This window comes from Lepidochelys olivacea (genome assembly GCF_965140295.1).
Source record: "Lepidochelys olivacea isolate rLepOli2 genome assembly, chromosome: 20".
Lineage (NCBI taxonomy): Eukaryota > Metazoa > Chordata > Testudines > Cheloniidae > Lepidochelys > Lepidochelys olivacea.
Genome location: NC_140430.1, coordinates 2,039,476 through 2,059,206, shown reverse-complemented (window position 1 = coordinate 2,059,206; position 19,731 = coordinate 2,039,476). Strand labels below are relative to the sequence as shown.

The following is a 19,731-nucleotide window of genomic DNA, read 5'->3' as shown; positions in this document are numbered from 1 at the left end:
GCCAGCCGGAGCCAGCAGGGGGCAGGAGCAGCCGGGCTGTATAAACCCTGCTGGGCAGGAGAATTTCCCCGTCTCTGCCCAGCCAGGCAACCCCCCCCCGGCCAGGGCAGGGGTGCCAGTCCCCCCAGGATGAGCAGTGAGCTCGGCGCCAGCAGCCAGGCCTTTGTCTCACAGCTGGATGCTCCCGGCATCCCCTGCCCCTAGCAGGGTCCTGGGCAGAACTCAGGGGGGTCAGTGCAGTGCAGCATCCAAGCCCCCTGCCCCGCCCCAGCAGCAGAGTCGCCGGACCCCTGCCCTGCTGCCCAGACTTTCCCTGGCTCCAGGCGTTCTCTCTAACCACCAACCCCTGCCCTGGGGCTCCCCTACCTGGCAGCGCTGAGCTGTCCCTGGGCAGGGCAGGTGGGAGGAGTTTCCATACACCTCACCCTGCTGCTATCTAATCTGGGGCCAGGGAGCACCTCTCCAGGGGATGACAGCTCTGATCCGGCCCCACAGCAGGGCCTGGCTGGCTCGGGGGAGGGGGCTGGGAATGGGGCAGGAGGCCTTTCCCCTCTAGGGGGCACTGGCTCTGATCCCCAGGGTGGGGCCTGGCTGGCTCAGGGGGGCTGGGAATGGGACATGAGGCCTTTCCCCTCTGGGAGGTGCTGTTTCTGGTCTAACTGTCTCCTCACCTGGGGTCATTTCTGAGCTCTGCACCCACCGTGAGCAAGTCACCAAATCTCTCTGGGCCTCGGTGCCCCGATCACCTGGCCTCCCTCACCCTTTCTGGTTAGGGGTCAGGCTCTCTGGGCAGGGGCTGGCTCTTCCTCTGTGTTTGTGCAGGGCCTGGTACAAGGGGGCCCTTGATCTCAGTGGGGACCGCTAGGCACTACACACTACAAATCCTAATGTTCCAGCTCCTCGAACGGGCAGCCCAGGCCCACGCCCGCTGCCTGAGGGCACCTGCCACACGCTCTTTGGCGACTGATCTTGGTGGTGGGGGGGATGGTCTCTGTATATAATGCCCCTGATGGAGGCTATAAAACACAAGGTATGAGGGATTTAGATTTCAGAGTAACAGCCGTGTTAGTCTGTATTCGCAAAAAGAACAGGAGGACTTGTGGCACCTTAGAGACTAACCAATTTATTAGAGCATGAGCTTTCGTGAGCTACAGCTCACTTCATCGGATGCATATCGTGGAAACTGCAGCAGGCTTTATATATACACAGAGAATATGAACCAATACCTCCTCCCACCCCACTGTCCTGCTGGTAATAGCTTATCTAAAGTGATTTCCAGCACAAATCCAGGTTTTCTCACCCTCCACCCCCCACACAAATTCACTCTCCTGCTGGTGATAGCCCATCCAAAGTGACAACTCTTTACACAATGTGCATGACAATCAAGCTGGGCTATTTCCTGCATAAATCCAGGTTCTCACATCCCCCCCACCCCCATACACACACAAACTCACTCTCCTGCTGGTAATAGCTCATCCAAACTGACCACTCTTCAAGTTAAAATCCAAGTTAAACCAGAACATCTGGGGGGGGGGGGGGTAGGAAAAAACAAGAGGAAACAGGCTACCGTGCATAATGACTTAGCCACTCCAAGTCTCTATTTAAGCCTAAATTAATAGTATCCAATTTGCAAATGAATTCCAATTCAGCAGTTTCTCGCTGGAGTCTGGATTTGAAGTTTTTTTGTTTTAAGATAGCGACCTTCATGTCTGTGATCGCGTGACCAGAGAGATTGAAGTGTTCTCCGACTGGTTTATGAATGTTATAATTCATAACATTCATATGAATGAATTTATATAATTCATATAAATAAGGTATGAGGGAGACATTGAAAACCAAGGTCTGGCCCCTAACTGACAGCCCCCTCCAGAGACTGAACTGGGCCTGCCATCGCAACATGGACATAAAGAAAAGTTTGTCCTGTCCGGGCTGACGCCAGCCCAGCACCCAGGGACTTTCCTGGGTAAAATGAAGTCACTTTACAAGGCAGTCCGACAACAACCAGGCATTGTCTGCATCCCCCAGAGGGGGAAACTGAGGCAATGAGGAAGAAAGTGACCTGACCAGGGTCATGCAGCGAGGCGGGTGGAGTCGACAGTAGAGCCTGGAGGTCCTCCAAGAACTGGGACAGAACCCAGGAGTCCTGACCCCCCCACAATGCTAAACTCATCTGGATCAGGTGGGAAGGGCTGGGACTCCTTTTCACTTTTGCAAGGGGCTCAAAGGCTCCCGGGAACAGGCGATTCAGCGGCTCTGTGCTGGGCCCTGGGCCCGGCGCTGTTGGTTCCCGCACATGCCGCAGGCTGTTCTGCTCTGGACCACGCTATTTGCAAGGGAAACTAGGTCTCGCTCCTGCAGGTCGCCAGCAATGGAGGATCCCCCTGCCCTGGGGAGGTGCACCAGGGGTTAACCCCCGTTAACAATCTGGGCCTACTTTCTAATTGGAATTTGTCTGGTTCAGCTTCCAGCTAGCAGCCCCTTCGGACCCAGCATTCAGCGGCTTAGGTCCCGTCCCATATGGGACTAGCCTCACTGCACAGAGCAGCAGGATCATCTGGGGCTGGAACGGCTTCGACTTCAGAAAGGAGACGACTGAGGGGGAGAAAATCAGGCCGGGAAGGGGAAAAGTGGCTAGGGAAGGGTGATTTGCCCTTTCCCGCACGACAGAAGCCAGGGGTCCCCAGTGAAGTGAACAGGCAGTGGGTGTCCTACAAACGAGAGGCAGTCATTTTCATGCAGTGCACGGTTAACCTGTGGAACTCCTTGCCAGGGGATGTTATGAAGGCCCAAAGTACAACTAGGTTAAAAAAAGAACTGGGTCAGTTTGCAGTCAGGGCCGCAGGCAGCTCCATCCTGGGTCGCCCTAAACCTCTGACCGCCAGGAGCTGGGAGGGGAAGCCGGGGGGGGGTTCGGCCAGCTGCCCTGTTCTGGGCTCTCCCCCTGGCGCTCTGGCAGGGCAGCTGGTGAAGATGGGATCTGGGGCTAGCCGGACCCTGTCCGCCCCAGGGCTGCCCCTGCATGAGCTGCTTTAGGGCAGTGGGGCTGGAGGAAGTTTCTGTTAATTCCCCCGAGGGGTGGGGGGAGCCCACGTCACGTGGGGGCTGCGGGGCGCTTTCCAAGGGACAAAGTCAAACTCCCCGGCTCGTTGCCACCTGCCCACGCCGCCCGTGGGGGGCTGAGCGCGGCCCCGGCCGAGACCCCGACCCATAGGGGCCCCCAGAATAGCCAGCTGCCCCCGCGGGGCCGCGCGTGGGGGCCGATCCCGCCCGCCCGGGGCTCGCAGGGCTGGGCCGGGGGCTCCCCGTGCGGCCGGCGGGGGGGTTAACCGGGGCCCCTGGCGCCGGGGCTGGAAGCCACCCGGGGGCGGGGCCGCCCCGCCCCACCCCACGCCCACCCGTGGGTTTCCTGTTGACTCACAGGGGTCACATGGTGCCGGGCCCCTCCTGCCACCTGCGTGGAGCCGAGCGAGTCAAGTGACCGGGGCGGGCGGAGGCAGGAGCGCGGGGCTGCGAGACCGAGGTGGGTGGGGGGCGTTAGAAAGTGGGGAGCCAGGGGGCGGCTCCCTGGGTGGGCGGGGGAGAGGGAAGGGGGGGTTGGGGCAGGAAGGGGGAGGATTCCAGCTTGGGGGGGTGGGGGGACGCGCTGCCGGGGTGATTCCGGCGGGGGGGGGGCTTTCCCCGGGCGAAGGGGCCGGGGGCCGGTGGGGGGGGGGTCTGTTCCGCTCTCCCCCAGCCCCGCGGCTCTGCTGCGCCCTTTGTCCCCCCCAGGCACCGGGCGCGATGGCGTTGGAAGGCGGCATGAGATGCGTCAAGTTCCTGGTTTTCTTCTTCAACTTCTTGTTCTGGGTGAGTCGGGCCTGCCCCCCCCCGCGCCCGCCCGCCCCCTAGTTCCTTCGGGGTGACCCGGGCTGGCTCCTGATTGCGTCATCCCCACCCCCAAGTCTCCCCCCGCGCCCATGGGCGCGTCTCCCTGCCGCCAGCGCTGGCAGGGGTCTGGCTGGCCGAGCGGTGGCCGGGGGTCCCAGGTTCCCGCCCCGCCCTGCCTGGGGAGGGGGGCAGAGGCTGGGGTTGGACCAAGCGGGGCTCTCCCGGTGGACAGGGGCTGGGGCAGGTGGGGGTTCGGGTCCCTGGGGACATGGGGGGCTGAGCCCCCTCTGTGACAAGGCATGAGCTGGGCCTGAAGTGGGGTGGGGCTGGGCGGAAGGTCTCCGGGGGCCTGCAGGGTTCCCCCCGCCCTTCTCAGAAGCAGCTGGGCTGCCCCCGTGGCGGGCTGGAGGCCGGGCTAGATGGGCCCGGGCTGGGGCTGATGTGTGGGGCGAGGGGCCAGTTTGGCTCATTAGAGAGACCAGGGAGATTCTGAATCTCAGCCCTGAGCCCTTCTGAAGTTTGGAGCCAGGTTCTTGACTCTGGCCCAGCCCCAAAGAGGCTCCTTTTCCCTGCTGTGGGGACAGGATGTGGGCTAGCTGCAGCCCCACTCTGGTGGCTAACGTGGGGCTCAAAGGGCCCTAAAAAACCACAGAGCATCACTTATACCACTGTCTGCCTCACACTGGGGGCCAGGGAAGCGAGGAAGTTGGCTAGTATTTCAGACCTTCATGGCCACGGCGGGGCTTGACCCCAGGTCATCCAGCCCCAGACACCCTGCCGTTCCAGCACACTGGGCCTCTCCCCTGCCTGTTTGCAGTATTGGGTCTATGACAACAGACTTGGGGCTCTGGCTCTGCCTGGCAGAGAGCATAGTGGTGCCAGCTTGTACAGGCCTTGGCTCGGGATGGCAGGTGACTTCTCTGGAACAGGCACCCCCCCAGCTCATGCCCACGGGATACAGGAGTTTCCATTTAATGTGTCTGGAGGGTGTGAACCAATCCAGAATTGCAGGTAAGGAGACGGGGCCTTCCCAGGCTGCACCCAGCTCTCCACTGGGGTGGGGCACCAAGGGATGGTTGGTTGGGCCCTGAGGCTTTTCCTGGTGCTCCTGGGCAGGAAATCTGGAGGGTGTCCGCTTGGGAGTGATTGACTTATTTGCGGGGGGGTGTGGATTGGGGGGACGGGGCAGGAGGTGGGCAGCTAATCGTAAACAGGAGTCAGCTGGGGAAGATGTGGTACCTCCCCACCCCTGGCCCAGAGAAGCTGGTGATTTATTGCTAATAGCCCGGCAGCTGCATTGTTGACCTATAATCAGACAGCATTAGGTTTCAGGGGTAACGCCCCAGTGCAGTGAGTGAGTCATCCCCACTTTTTCCCCAACAGCGGCTGGAGACCTTAAGCCTGGCTTCTGGGGCTGCTCGACAGCGTATTCAGCGTCCACGGAATTGCCCTGCTGGCTAATCCCAGAGCAGGCACGGGGCAGGCCTCCCCTCCCCCTGGGCCGCGGTGTCTCCCCTGCCCTGGACAGATGCTCCCTCCACCCGGGGAGCTGGGCCTCCCTGGCCCATTCGCCCCTTGACATCTCTGCTGCCACTGCCTTGGCCTGTCTGTGACCTCAGTGGCCGTCGTCCCTGGAGCCCGGGCACCTCCTGGCCTGAGGCAGGCTGGGCACTGCATGGGGACTGTCATGGTGCTGATTCCGGCTGAGGGGTGCTGGGCCCCCTGACCCGAGGGAGATGCTATCACGGCCCGTGTCATGTGCCATCCGAATGGCCAGGGGAAGTGGCTGGTGGGGAAAGACCCGGGCAGGGCCTAACGGCTCCGGGCTCCGATCGTAATCAGCCTGCAATTGCCCAGCAGAATGGGTGGGAGGGCGCGTCCTGCCAAGAAGGGGGGGCTGAGTCACCCCTCGTAGGCGGGAGGAGCGGTTCGCACGGGGGTCTCCATTGCTCAATGGCGGGAAGGAGCCAGGGCCTCCTGTCCCAGCCCCACCCAGCCAGGGAAGTCACAGAGTTTGGGAGGAGGAACCGGCTCAGCTGTGAGGAGGGGGCGTGTGCCCAGCCCTGGCCACTCTCCCACAGAGGTGGGCAAGGGGACCCTTCAGACCCATCGGCACCGGGGGATCCCTGGGCAGTGCTGGAGCGTCCGTGCTCCCGCGGTGCCAGGGGTATGGCCCGGGTGCCCGGCAGTCGGGCTCAGCAGTGGATGTGGGCTGGAGCCGGGGAATGAGGAGTGCCTGGCCCAGCCGGGGCACTTGTGACCCCAGTAGCTGGGTCTGTAGCTCCCCTCTGCCCGGCATGGACTGGGGCAGTTTCTCCCCTTGCCACCCTGGCTCCGCTGCCCACGTGAATGCCGTCAGTGGTACCTGGCCCGGCCCGCCCCCGGTGAGTAGCTCAGAGGAGCGTCAGTGTTTGCACGGGCAGCCAAGCTGGCTGCTCTGTTTACCCTCCCCGGCAGGTAAATACACCTGGGCCCGAGAATACGGGGCTTTCCTGGGGTAGGGATCCCGGCTGGTGGAACGTCACTGTAAGGGCTCCTGCTCGGGATCTCTGACTGGCAACCTGTGCTCCCCATCCCCCCTGCTCCTTAAACACCAGGAATAAGGCTCCAGAAGGTGGAGTGGCCTCATTTGGCAGATGGGGAAACTGAGGCATGGGGAAGGGACTTGACTGTGGCAGAGTTGGGATGGGAACCCGGGGGCCTGAGCCGCCTCTGCTCTAACCGCTGGATGTCACCATCCTCCTGGGATGGGAACCCCGGAGGCCTGGCTCCCAGCCCCTCCCCGCTCCGTAGCCCACCCCGGAGAGGTGGGGGTGTGGGGGCCTGGCCTGCCCCCCGGGGCAGCTCGCTGGCAGCAGCAGATGGCAGTTTGTTGCAGGGCCGGTTGGGGGCCGCTTCGCACCGAGAGCTCGTCCTGCTGATGGGGCGGGGGTTGAGGCAGGGCTGGGGCGAACGTGGCAGCCCCGGGATCCCAGCAGGGGGTGGGGGGTCACGCTGGCAGCGGGCCCGGTAGTGGAAGAGCCAGTGCCAGGATCCTCTGCCCCCTGCGAGGCCTCACCCCCCCCCCCCCCGCTGTCGAGCGCGAGCACAGACAGACAAACAGACGCACAGACAGACACACACAGCCGCCTCTCGCAGGCCAGGCCGGAAACCCAGGCTCCAGTGAAGCTCGGCTTCAATAACTCTCCCTCCCCCCCCCACCCGCTGCCATGTCCCTGGGCTGGAGGAGGAGAAAGCCGGGTGGGCTCTGGGGGGAACAGGGAGGGCAGGATGAGGGGGGGAACGTTATTCCCCCGTCGGGGACCCCCAGGCCCCGTCACACCCAGGGGCGGGGCCTGTTCTCCCATGTGGCTTCTTCCGGTGCCCCTCCCCCGCACTGGTTCCAGCCGATCCCCCCCCCGGGGGCTGAGCAGGGAGAAAGGGGAAGTCCCGACGCCACCCCCGAGGGGGGCTCCCACGGGATTACAGAACTCGGACCTGGGGGGTGTTGCTGGCAACAGCTGAGTCCCCAGCCACACAGGGTCTGGTGCCCCCAGCTCTGTCCTGCTGGTACCAAATCACCCCCTGCTCAGCGGGGTGGGGACGGGGCTCCGGCTCTGCCAGGGGCTTGGGGCGGGGTGGGGGCCTATGATGCGGCTGAGCCATGCCGCCCTTGCCCAGCAGAGGGCAGTGGGGCACGTGCCCTGTCTGCCCCCGCTGAGTGGGGCCAGGGCATCTTGGTCCCTGCCTGCCTCTGCCCAGGGCGAGCCCCCTCCACCCGCCATGCGTCCAGGGAATGCCCCTGCCCGGTCTCCCCAGGGTTTGGCATCTCTGGCCCTTGATCCCAGGCAAGTGGGTGGAGTCCATGCACCAGTGGGTCTGTGTTCCTTGGGCAGGGAAAGGTAAATAGGGCCAGGTGGGGCTGTTTGAGAAGGGGGTGGAGGCTGGTGGTGGGGAGGCGAGCCCGTGCGGGGTGTAGTGTACATGGGAGTGTGGAAGAGGCGAAGTTCAATGGAGTTTGTGCTTTGAGATCCTCAGATGGGATGGGGAGATAAGGAGGCCGCAGGACCTGGGTCTGCCTGTGGGTCGCTCTCTGGGGCCAGGTAGGACTTACCTGGCACATCTCCCCCTTATTGGGGAGGTTCTCACCCCTCCCCTTGCTCCAGATTATCTTTAGGGTGGGGGGTCTCTCTGCCCCCCCATTCTAGTTTCTGAGATGCTGCCAGGGTGATGCCATGCAGACAGGAGACACCAGCTGCCCTGGCACTACTGAAGGGCTTGGAGTGTCCTGGCTGAATTCTGACGGGGGGGGATACCTCTAACTCTCCAAACCCCTCCCCCAGGAGGGGATACCGGGGGAGGGAATACTGGGCAGGACCCGGCGGGAGAGGGGGCGGGAACATCTTTCTCCAGCACTGTTGCTCTGAGGCTGCCATGCGCTGCCCCAGAGGTGGCTGCATTTTAAGCGTGGCCTCCGTGCCAGGCCTGGCGTGTGCTTCAGGATCCTGGGGGGGAAATTTAAGCTCTTGTAGCAAATAGAGAAACTCCCTGAGGCTCGCAGGACTGGCACGCTCGTCCCCCCTCCTCCTCTTTCCAAAAGCCACCCTGGCTACAGGCAAATCCCCATTAGCTGCCAGCAGTACAGGGCTGTGACACACAGCTGAGCAGGTCAGGTGCCATCCAGCAGAGGGGACATGGGCAGCACTTTCTTGGCTCTGGTGGGGCCAGGGGCTCTTGTTGACTGGGTCTGGGAGGGGCGAGTGTGGGGGAGGGGCGCTGGTCAGGTGATGCTCGGGGTGACCTGCCCCCGTCTCCCCCCCCAGCTCTGCGGCATCGCCCTCATCGTCATCGGGATCTACGTGCAGATCGAGCTCAACAAGACGCTGATCATGAGCAGCCCTTCGGCCTCGGGCGCCCCCATCGTCATCATCGTCGTGGGCGTCGTCATCTTCTTTGTCTCCTTCTTTGGCTGCTGCGGGGCCTCGAAGGAGAATTACTGCATGGTCACCACGGTGAGGGGGCGCGGCCAGCGGCAGAGCTGGGGGCAGGGCCAGCGGGGGGCTGCGGGGAACGACTCGGGGCACCCCAAGGCTTTAGGATGCGGGGGCTGGGGGCTATGGGGCAGGACTGAGGGGCACCCCAAGGGTTTAGGATGTGGGGACTGGGAGCTGCGGGGCAGGATTCAGGGGCACCCCAAGGGTTTAGGATGCAAGGGCAGGAGGGCTGGGGGCTGCGGGGCAGGACTGAGGGGCACCCCAAGGGTTTAGGATGTGGGGACAGGGAGACTGGGAGCTGCGGGGCAGGATTCAGGGGCACCCCAAGGGTTTAGGATGCAAGGGCAGGAGGGCTGGGGGCTGTGGGGCAGGACTGAGGGGCACCCCAAGGGTTTAGAATCCAGGGGCTGCAGGGCAGGATTCAGGGGCACCCCAAGGGTTTAGGATGCTGGGGGCTGCGGGGCGGGATTCAGGGGCACCCCAAGGGTTTAGGATGCGGGGGCTGGGGGCTGCAGGGCAGGCCTGAGGGGCACCGCTCACCCCGCTCTTCCCCACAGTTCGCCATCCTGCTCACCTGTATCTTCCTGGTGGAGATCGCAGCTGCCATTGCCGGGTACATCTTCAAGGACAAGGTGGGCACCTCGCCGCCGTGTGGATCCCGCGATGAGGGGTCCTGCTCCCCCGGCGCAGGCATCTCTTGGGGAGACGCGCTTGGGGCTGCCTGGGGATCGCCAGTGGGGCTCAGCCTGGGTCCGGGGCCCACCCAGCTGAGGCGGTGGGTGACCCGAGAGCCCACAAGGGGTCGCTCGGCCTCGGGAGCCGCGTGTGGCTGCTCTGACCCCCTGCTCCCCCCCAGGTCCGCGCTGTGCTCCAGGACGGCCTGGAGGACGCCATGAAGAAATATGGCAACGACTCGCTGGTAACCCAGACCCTGGACGAACTGCAGAGGAAAGTGAGTGGGGTGGGGCATTGCGACCTTTGACCTCTTTGGGGGGCCGGGTGGGGTTCCAAATGCTGGACCAAGTTTCCCCCTCACAGCTGGGGAGGGAACCTGGGAGTCCTGACTCCCAGCCGCCTGCTCTAACCACTAGACCTCACGACTCTGCGGCCAGAGGGCTCCTGCTTGCTCTGACGCCTGGTTCTCTCCTGTTCGCAGTATTCCTGCTGCGGGGCCAATAACTACACGGACTGGTCCACCATCGAACCGTTCAAAAGCAACCACAGTGTCCCCGCATCCTGCTGCTGGGCAAACGCCACTGTGCCCACGTGCTACCTCCAACCCACGCCTGCCACCATCAACGTCCAAGTGAGTTCCAGCCTGGGGGTGGGGCACGAAGGGGGGGTTCCCACTGTCCCGGCTGGGGCCGGGGGGGGTGTGGGCAGGGCGGGGGCGCGAAGGGGGGGTTCACACCGTCCCGGCGGGGGCCGGGGGTGTGTGGGCAGGGCGGGGGCGCGAAGGGGGGGTTCACACCGTCCCGGCTGGGGCCGAGGGGGTGTGGGCAGGGTGGGGGCGCGAAGGGGGGGTTCACACGGTCCCAGCGGGGGCACGAAGGGGGGTGTGGGCAGGGCGGGGGCGCGAAGGGGGGGTTCACACCATCCCGGTGGGGGCCGAGGGGGTGTGGGCAGGGCGGGGGCGCGAAGGGGGGGTTCACACAGTCCCGGCGGGGGCCGGGGGTGTGTGGGCAGGGCGGGGGCGCGAAGGGGGGGGTTCACACGGTCCCGGCGGGGGCCGGGGCGCGAAGGGGGGGTTCACACGGTCCCGGCGGGAGCCCTGAGCTGCCTCGTCGGCTCCCCCTGCAGGGCTGTGCGCAGAGCATCGAGGCCTGGCTGAAGAAACACATCGTCATCGTGGCAGCCGTGGCGCTGGGCATCGCCTTCTTCGAGGTACCGAGCGTCCGCCCCTGGCCCCTCCCCGTGGCATGCCCGGCCCCGCCCCTGAGTCCGGAGACAGGCAGCGCTGGGGGTGGGGCGGGGGAATCCAGGGGTGCTGGACAATTTCCTGGGCCCCTGGGGGGGCGAGCTGGGGGTGCCCCTCTCCCTAGTGGGCTGGCAGGCAAAGGTCGCAGGGCCAGGCAGTGCCCAGCCGGTGGGGGTGGGGGGCCGCGGCAGGCGGGGGGGCCGTTGGCATCGTGGTCGCCTGACGCCTGGTCTCCTCTTGCAGCTCCTGGGCATCATCTTCGCCTGCTGCCTCATGAAGGGGATCCGCAGCGGCTACGAGGTCATGTAGCCGGCGGGGCGGCCCCGCCCCAGCCCGGACTCCGGGGGGGGCTCCCCGGGGGGGAGGGGGGTGTCGCTCTCTGCCCCTTTAAGCTGTCAGACCCGCCTTCTTTCCGCAGCGCCCCCTGGTGGGCAGCTCCTGTCCTGCAGCTGGTACCGTATTTCCTCTAATGGACAGGTAGCAGGTGCCTTAAACATTTGCCAAAACCTCTCCCCCTTTTCTTACTTTAGCGGCCCCTCCCCCCGCCTGTCCAGTGTCGGGGGAGGGGGGCTCGGGGGGTTCTCTGTCTTTGGGGGGGGAATGTCGATACGTTTGAAGATGTGAGGGGGGGGCACAGTATTTTGAAAATAAAAAGCTTCCCCGGATCTCTCTGTTCTGATGCCTTGGGTCTGTCGGGTTCTTTGGCTCTGGCCTGGGCCCTGGCTTGAGGGGCAAGGGGGAGATTTGACCTCGTCCCATCTGGTGTCTGATGAGGGGGGATTCCCACACACGTGGCCTGGGGTGTCTGTGCTGGGGGTCCCAGGGGACCAACCCCCCCCCCCGTCAGTGGTGAGTGGGGGGCAGGGCCCGCCCACAAGTGTTAACCCCTCTGCTGCTGCAACGGGGGTGGGACCAGGAGCCTGGGCTGCCCAGCTCAGTGGGGGGGCGTGTGTGATTTTTTTCCCCCCCCCTCCCCCCAAGGTCCCTCTGACCCATGAGTCCCCAGCCAGGCTCTGTCCCCAGCTGCCTTCTAGCCCAGGGCTGCTGACCACACACCAAGAATTTCACCCTGGTTGATTCTATGTTTGACGGGTGGCCCCTCCCTGGAAACATGGTGGGAGGGGGCTGGATGTGTTCACCCCCCTGCCCCCCTCCTTTGTTTAATATTTTTTAGCCCCTGAAGGTCACTGGCGACTGTTGTCATGGCAACTTGTCCTGGCTGCTCCCCTCCGGAAGGGTCAGGCTTCCTGCAGCAGGAACCGGGGGAGCCAGCGGGGCCCCCGGGGACTGGGTAGAGATGGGGGGCCCTGCTGTGCTGAGCAGCTGACAGCCTGGGCTGGGGGGCTCCTTGGGGAGGGCTGGGGGGGTCAGCTAGTTCAGGGGTGAGGCTGCTGGGGCCCCCTGCCGACTGGCGCCCTGTGGCCTCCTGGAATCCCCTCAGCCCCCCCCAGTGGGCGCAGGCACCCGCAGGGGACACCACACCCCACTCCATCTCCGTGCCCCCAGTGGCCGGGCAGTGGGGGCTCCGTGACTGGGCGACTCGTCACACCTGGGGCCACCCAGCAGCTGGGAGCAGCTCGCTCCCGCCCGCCTGCTTGGATTGGACGGCAGCCCCAGAGCTGTGCCCCCCCGGTGTGAGCAGCCCCATAGCTGTGCCCCTTCCCGCAAGTGAGCAGCCCATCCCCCGCAGTGAAGGAGCCTCGGCTTTCCTGGGGGCCTGGCTCCCCCGGATCATTGATGTGCTCGCGGTGGACCCCTGAGGGGGTGTGGCATTTACTGTCTCCCAGCTGGACCCCCTGCTGGTCACAGCTTTGCTGGTTTATGCCCCGGGGCCAGGGCTAGCAGGATGGGAGCTGCGGCTTTGCGGGCCTAACCTTTAAAAGGGGCAGAGCCTGCAGCTGCAGGGCAGCGTGGGCACCAGCCACCTCTGCCTAGCCTGGGGACCTGCTCTCCAGCCTGGGGCTGTGACTCTCCCGAAGCCCCACAGGGAACCCAGCCAGGGGTCCTGCTTTCCGCTGTCCTGTCCCCAGCGCCCCCTCGAGCAGCAGGGCTGAGACCCCTGGAGTCCTGACCCCCCACCCCACTAGCCCCCTACCTTCCCAGCAGCAGGGCTGAGAACCCCAGAGTCCTAACCCCCCCCACTGGCCTCCTCCCTTCCCAGCAGTGGGGCTAGATCCTGGAGGCCAGCCCCCCAGCACCCTGCTCACCGCTGGCCCCTGAGGCTGTGTTGCACTGAGCAGGGGGCTGGTAGGAGGCAAAGCCCGGCTGGGAAGGGGCATTGCCCAGTCCCTGTTCAGGGGAACGTGAACAGAGCCGAAGGGGCCAGGCCTGGTGTCCTTTGGGGGCCGGTTTATTTCCAACAGGCTTCGGGATGCCGGGGCCCGATCACATGCTGTGGGCTAAAACCCACATGTGGTGCCCCCCTCCCCCAGGGCGGGGCTAGCGGACACGGCAGGCCGGCTTCGGCAAGATCGTGGCCAGCACGACATCCACCACGACCGCCGGCAGGTAGGAGGCAGGCAGCCAGAGCAGCTTGGCATCCCAGCCGGCGCTGTACCGTGTACGTGGGTGCTTGGCCTGCAGCGCGTGCTCCATGCAGCTGGTCACCTTGCTCAGGTCAGGGTCGCAGATGAAGTCCATGATGAGCCGCTGCACCTTCAGGTCTGGGGGGAGAGAGGGGGGCCCGAGGAGCATTGGCCGGGGGGCGGCAGGGCCAGGCACAGCCCCCCACACACGGCTCCCATTCCTGCCTCCTGGGTCACTGCCTCCCTGCCCCCCTGCCGTGGGCACCCCTGTGTTACAGGCAGATTCACCCACCAGTGAGATGCAGCCACCTCTGGGGTGGGGCACGGCAGCTGTTGAGACAGGGGTCCCTTGCCCGGTGCTGAGATTCAACCACCTGGGGGCGGGGGCATATTTATCCAGCCATGCAGCAACTGGGCAGGGGCATTTAGGACAGGAAGTGAAGGCGGCCCCCGTGTCCAGCGGAAGGCACAGAGCTTTCTGTCTCCTCAGGGCCACAATTCTTTTCTCGTGCTCCCTGCCCTCCCCCCACATCTCCGCTTCTACAGCACCTGGGTCGTGCAGCCCCTACCCCAGCAGCTGGGAGGGGTTCCCCACTCGCTGGCCACAGGGGCTGGACTGTGACACACTTGGGGGGACGGGACACACAGCAGCCCCATGTGGGGAGTGCAGGGGCCCAGCTGACACAGTCTCCTCCCTGTCAGCTGGGTGTCACCAGCCCTGTTCTGCACTGGGGAAACTGAGGCAGGGTAGCAGGCAAGTGACTCAACTGTGGGTCCCACAGGGTGAAGGGGCCCCCCATTCCCCGTCAGCCTGTGACCTGAGCACCCCCATGCCACAGGCTCCTGGCCCCAGGGAATGGGGGGGCTACAGCCCCAGCTCTGCGGGGTAGCCCTGGCTGGCCCCGGGCCCCTGGCACTCACACTGCGGGAAGAAATCCTCCCCGTAGCTCTGCCTGGCCTCAGGTGCCAGTTCGTTCCACAGCTGGTGCAGGGAGGCCTCGATGGTGTCCAGGCTGGTCACGGCTGTCTTGAAGAACCCGGGCTCGATGATGGACACCCGCACCCCAAAATGGTACATGTCGCGCCTGCAAGGCACTGGCGTGAGCGGGCCCCGGCCGTGTGACCTGCTGTGGACATGCCCCCAGTCCTGGGACAGCCTGCGGCGGGGACAGGCCTGAGCCTGAATGGAGCTGAGCACGCATTGGCCAGCAACTAGGCATTAACTCCGTGTCCAGAGCAGGGAGCCGACTCTCCCAAGGTGCCACAGGATAGAACCCAGGAGTCCTGGCTCCCAGCTCTGTCCCCCCGCCTGCTCTAACCGCTAGACCCCACTCCCCTCCCAGATCTGGGGACAGAACCCAGGAGTCCTGGCTCCCAGCCCTGCCCCCCCCCGCTCTAACCGCTAGACCCCATTCCCCTCCCAGAGCTGGGGACAGAACCCAGGAGTCCTGGCTCCCAGCTCTGTCCCCCCCTGCTCTAACTGCTAGACCCCACTCCCTTCCCAGAGCTGGGGACAGAACCCAGGAGTCCTGGCTCCCAGCTCTGTCCCCCCCCTGCTCTAACCGCTAGACCCCACTCCCCTCCCAGAGCTGGGGACAGAACCCAGGAGTCCTGGCTCCCAGCCCTGCCCCCCCCTGCTCTAACCGCTAGACCCCATTCCCCTCCCAGAGCTGGGGACAGAACCCAGGAGTCCTGGCTCCCAGCTCTGTCCCCCCCCTGCTCTAACTGCTAGACCCCACTCCCTTCCCAGAGCTGGGGACAGAACCCAGGAGTCCTGGCTCCCAGCTCTGTCCCCCCCCTGCTCTAACCGCTAGACCCCACTCCCCTCCCAGAGCTGGGGACAGAACCCAGGAGTCCTGGCTCCCAGCCCTGCCCCCCCCTGCTCTAACCGCTAGACCCCATTCCCCTCCCAGAGCTGGGGACAGAACCCAGGAGTCCTGGCTCCCAGCTCTGTCCCCCCCCTGCTCTAACTGCTAGACCCCACTCCCCTCCCAGAGCTGGGGACAGAACCCAGGAGTCCTGGCTCCCAGCCCTGCCCCCCCCTGCTCTAACCGCTAGACCCCATTCCCCTCCCAGAGCTGGGGACAGAACCCAGGAGTCCTGGCTCCCAGCTCTGTCCCCCCCCTGCTCTAACTGCTAGACCCCACTCCCCTCCCAGAGCTGGGGACAGAACCCAGGAGTCCTGGCTCCCAGCCCGTCCCCCAGCAAAGAGTCCAGGGAGTGGGGGTAACCCTGGCCTGCTTGGAGAGGGGGCCCTACCGCCCAGGGGGCAGAGCATGGCAGGGGGTCGGGTGGGGGGCTCACCGCAGGCTGTCGGAGAAGGCCTCCACGGTGTACTTGGAGATGCAGTACCCGCCCCCGTTGGCCGAGAGCCGCCCCAGCACGCTGGACATGTTGACCACGCGGCCCCGTGCCCGCTTCAGCAGTGGCAGGAAGGCGAGGGTCACCTCGATGAGACCGAAGGTGTTGACGGCCAGGACCTGCTGGAAATCCTGGACCCGCATCCACTCGGTGGGGCCGATGGGGTTCGCCACCCCCGCGTTGTTCACCAGCCCGAAGAGCCCTGGCAGGGAGCCGCGGCAGCTGGGCCGGAGGTGTCGGGATCTCCCCACACAGCTGCTGACCCCAGCCAGCGCCCCCTGCTGGGAGCCCCCCATAGTGCCCCCTGCTGGGCGCCCCCCAGCACTCCTGCCCCACATAGCACCCCCTGCTGGGTGCCCCCCAGCACTCCTGCCCTGCCCCCATAGCGCCCCCTGCTCGGAGCTCCCCCACCACCCCAGTGCCTCCGCCCTGCTCCCCACAGCACCCCCTGCTGGAAGAGGCTGGGGCTGGAGTAGTGGGGTGCTTCCCCTGCACCCACTCACCTTTCTCCCCCACCGCCGCCTGCACCCACTCCACGGCCCGCTGGATGCTCTCGGTGCTGGTGACGTCGAGCCGGGTGGCCCGCAGGCCGGCTGAGCTGGTGCGCTGCAGGTTGTCGGCCCCCTTCTGGGTCAGGCAGCCGGCCAGCACCCGGAAGCCCTTCCTGTCCAGCCGCCTGGCCAGCATGTGCCCGAAGCCCGAATCGCAGCCTGTGATGAAGACGTGCTTGTCCTGGACGCTGGCCAGGGTCTGGCGGTCCCGTAGGTACCAGGCCAGCCCCCACACCAGGGCCACCAGCCCCACGTAGAGCCACATGGCTGGCACCTGCCGCAGGCCGAACACACCAGCCTCAGAGCTGGAACGCGGGAGGGGCGGGGGTAGCGCAAGGAACCCAGGCGTCCTGGGTCCCCCGCCCCGCTCTAACCACTGGTCCCCACGTCCCTCCCGGAGCCGGGAACGGAACCCAGGCGCCCGAGTGCCCTGCCTGTGCTGATGACGAGACCCCCCTCAGCGACGAGCCAGGAGCCGACCGGCCCCCCGCTCCGCTCAGCCCGTGAGTCCCTGTGCGAGGTGCGTTTTGGGGGGGTGGGGGGCAGGTTTGCTGTTGTGCTTGTGGCAGGGTGAGGTGGGTGCCCTGAGCAGGGGACTTGGGCTCCAGGCTCCATCCCCCACCACAAGCCCTCTGGCTTCGGGCAGGTCCTGGGGTCGGTGGGGGGCCGTGGTCTGGGGGGGCACTTACCACTCAGCAACTCCGGGGTGCAGGAACCCTCCCCCTCACCTGCCCACTGCATAGCCCAGCACCCCCTCCCTCAGTGCAGCCGCGCTCCCGGGGGCGGGGTAAGAGCCCCCGCAGCCACGGCTCCCCCTTACCCCCCACGGGCCGCTCTGCGCAACAACCTGCCTGAAGTAGGCCATGGGCCTGGGCTGGGCGTGATGGGGATTAGCCAGGATCAGCATGTCAGAGGCTGGCTGGCTGGCTCCCAGCTCCCATGGGGAGGGGCCGGGGGCACTGGCCTCTTCCCTGGCACAGAGATGGAGAAACTGAGGCACAGAGTGGGGAAGGGACGGGCCGAAAGGGGAGCCAGGACACCTGGGATCCAGCCCCTTCTCCTCCCCCCACGGGTGATGGGGCTGCCCCCCCGGTTGGTTATTGTAGGGTTGTGCCGCAGGGAGCCGGGCAGAGCGAACCTGGCCGCTGGCTCCTGCAGTCCCAAGGGGAGAGCTCAGCCCCCCCCGGCACTCTAAGCCCCCTGGGGCTCGGGACGGGGGAGCTTCCGGTCCCTGGCTGGGGTGCAGGGGGTGTGACCAGCCCAGGGCCAGTCCCAGCTGTGGGACACCCAGCGCAAGGGGTTTCACTCTGGGAATAGAACCCAGGAGTCCTGGCTCTCCCCCTGCCCCCCCGCCATCGGCCCACTCTAGCCCCCAGAGGATCCTGCCTTGAGGTTGGGGTCTTGGAAGGGGCCACAGGGACAGGGCGACACCTGGGCTCTGCACCTGGAGGCAAGGGGGGGGGGACCCAGTGCCCCCCAAGAACCTTCCTCTGCAGGACCAGGAGGGGCTCCCGGCAGTGGCTGGCAGCTAAGGGGTGAAGGTGCATCCCATTCCCTGGCCCCAGAGGCAGAGCTGGGCCAGCTGCCCAGTGCCCCGTGGCTGGGGGGGGGGCATTACCAAGGGGGATTAGACCCGTACCCCTGAATCCCCTGAACAGCAAGAGGCCCGGCTGGGGAGGAGGTTTCATAACCTCGAGGGTGCTGGGCCGGGCCATTCCGTGCCCCCTCTAGGGGTTGCAGCCCGAGTCTGTGCCCCCCATTCTGGGGGGTGGGGAGATCAGGGTGCCCAGCAATCCCCACTGGGTCATTCTCCTGGGAGCTCAGTCGGGGTGGGCCTGGTCCTGTCCCCACACAGCAAGTGCTGGTGCCAGGGCTGGAAGGGTTAACGGAGGGGCAGCTGGTGCCCCCGGCTTGCGGCCGCCTGGCCGCCCTGGCCGCACACCAGCCCCAGCCAGCGGGATGCAGGAACGGCTGGACCACTGCTCCGGACTGGCACAGCAGGGCTATGCTCGTGCGGGGGGGGGGGACTGCTGCATCTCGGCACAGCCCCCCCGCCCCCCCGAGGGTCCCGCAGGCAGCAGCTGAGTCCCCGTCCCCCCAGCCCGGGTGCCCCTTCCATGGCACAGGGAACACATGGGGCTGGCTGCCACAGAATGGGCTGCCCTTCCTCAGCCGCGGCCGAAGGTGGGCTGGCGCTTTGTGTTTCAGATGGGTAAACTGAGGCACATAGCGGGGGAGGGGCTGGCCCATGGACCCAGTGCAGGGCTGGGGACGGGACCCAGGTGTCCTGACACCCCGTCTGAGCTTTCAGCCCACACACAATGAGTGTCCGCAAGCAGCCCTGCTCCCGAGGTGCCTGCAGGCATGGGGGGGACGGACGACGAGGGGGCTCACCGGGGCCCACGTGAGGAATCAGTGTCTGAGCCACTCGCCCATCTGTGACCCCCGCGGCACCAGCCCCTAGCTCTGCCCCCTATGCCCATCACCCCCCAAGGGCCTGCGGTGGCCTGGCATCACCCCTGCAGCTGGTCGCTGGGCCCGGATCCAGCTGCCAGCCCAGCCGGGGGGGGGAGGGTGCTGCCTGCCCCCTCCCACTCCCCACAGCCCCTCTGCTGCCTTTGCCCCACATACCTGCCTGCTGTTCAGACCGGCCCTGCGCTGCGGGCTGGGTCCTGCTGCCTGGGATCGAGCCACACGAGTTCTGCTCCAGTCAAAGTCCAGGGAAGAGCCGATTTCCCCCCCACGGGGCGGGCCCTGCCAGCCTGGCGTTAACCCCTGCCAGCTCCAGCCTGCAGGCAGGGCCCCCCACACCAGCCCCGGGGCAGGCGGGGCCAGGGCCCTCAGGACCCAGGCAGGGGGGCAGGGCCGACTCCGCACCAGGCCAGGGCCAGAGGCAGCAACGGGGCCCTGCACCCACAGAGTGAGTGCGCCCCCAGGAGCCCCAAGCCCCCAGCAATGGTCAGCGGGCACCTGCCCCACAGGCAGGCAGTGAGGGGTAACGGGGTCTCTGGAGGGGACCAGGGCGGCGGGGCCAAGCCGAGGGAGCGTGACCGAAGGGGTGAGGGCAGGGGAGGGGGCCAGGCATGGGCAGGAGACACCAGGAGCCTGCCGTGTTGGACCCACAGAGCTGCACGTCAGGGGGGCTATAAAGTCACCCCACTTGCTGCTGCTGGTGCATGGCTGTTCTGTGCCTCAGTTTCCCCAGCTGTACAATATATGTCCCTGACAGTGAAGAGAACCCAGACAAGTTCCTTTCAAAGGAAAGGAGGGGGATGGGCTGGGGCACGGGAGGGGGTGGCTCACAGGCCCCTGGGTGGTAGAGGGGACCCCCAGGGGCTTGGCAGGGAGCAGGAACCCCCCACCCAGGCCCCAGGCCTGGCCCAGCTGGGCGGGAGGGGGGAGATCAGGCGCAGGGAGCCCATGTTGTGCATGGGGCTGGGGAGGGATTAGCGGGTGCCAGGGTCACACGGCTCCTTTGTCTGGGGCTCAGCAAGAGCCTCCGAGGCGGATTGGAGTGAAAGAGGATTTGGGGGCAG

At 65.9% G+C, this 19,731-nt stretch overlaps 2 protein-coding genes across 3 annotated transcripts; one reads left to right on the top strand and one right to left on the bottom strand.

The window, feature by feature from the left end:
* The first annotated feature begins 3,366 nt into the window (after positions 1-3,366).
* CD63 (CD63 molecule) lies at positions 3,367-11,380 on the top strand. The gene is made up of 8 exons (XM_084610606.1): positions 3,367-3,520; positions 3,769-3,846; positions 8,670-8,858; positions 9,398-9,472; positions 9,697-9,792; positions 9,997-10,146; positions 10,641-10,724; positions 11,002-11,380. Exons 2-8 carry the CDS (start codon positions 3,781-3,783, stop codon positions 11,065-11,067), a joined length of 726 nt encoding a protein of 241 aa, XP_084466732.1. The 5' UTR covers positions 3,367-3,520; positions 3,769-3,780; the 3' UTR covers positions 11,068-11,380.
* A 1,710-nt stretch (positions 11,381-13,090) lies between these two features.
* Positions 13,091-18,971, bottom strand: RDH5 (retinol dehydrogenase 5). 2 transcript variants are annotated; one of them, XM_084610603.1, is made up of 5 exons: positions 18,827-18,971; positions 16,148-16,469; positions 15,588-15,846; positions 14,205-14,368; positions 13,091-13,421 (listed from the first exon to the last, which is right to left on the bottom strand). In XM_084610603.1, exons 2-5 carry the CDS (start codon positions 16,458-16,460, stop codon positions 13,198-13,200), a joined length of 960 nt encoding a protein of 319 aa, XP_084466729.1. In that variant the 5' UTR covers positions 16,461-16,469; positions 18,827-18,971; the 3' UTR covers positions 13,091-13,197. The 2 variants fall into 2 exon arrangements, with proteins under 2 accessions (XP_084466729.1, XP_084466730.1); XM_084610604.1 differs by having other exon boundaries at positions 16,148-16,354; positions 18,827-18,929.
* Positions 18,972-19,731: the final 760 nt, after the last annotated feature.

Bases quoted from the DNA above. Each gene is read 5' to 3' on its own strand.
- RDH5 (XM_084610603.1), bottom strand. From the start codon at position 16,460: ATGTGGCTCTACGTGGGGCTGGTGGCCCTGGTGTGGGGGCTGGCCTGG. The intron at 14,369-15,587 runs GTGAGCCCCCCA...AGTGCCTTGCAG, and splicing joins GCCTTCTCCGACAGCCTGCG to GCGCGACATGTACCATTTTG. The intron at 13,422-14,204 runs GTGAGTGCCAGG...CTCTCCCCCCAG, and splicing joins GGAGGATTTCTTCCCGCAGT to ACCTGAAGGTGCAGCGGCTC.
- CD63 (XM_084610606.1), top strand. From the start codon at position 3,781: ATGGCGTTGGAAGGCGGCATGAGATGCGTCAAGTTCCTGGTTTTCTTC. The intron at 8,859-9,397 runs GTGAGGGGGCGC...TCTTCCCCACAG, and splicing joins ATTACTGCATGGTCACCACG to TTCGCCATCCTGCTCACCTG. The intron at 10,147-10,640 runs GTGAGTTCCAGC...CTCCCCCTGCAG, and splicing joins CTGCCACCATCAACGTCCAA to GGCTGTGCGCAGAGCATCGA.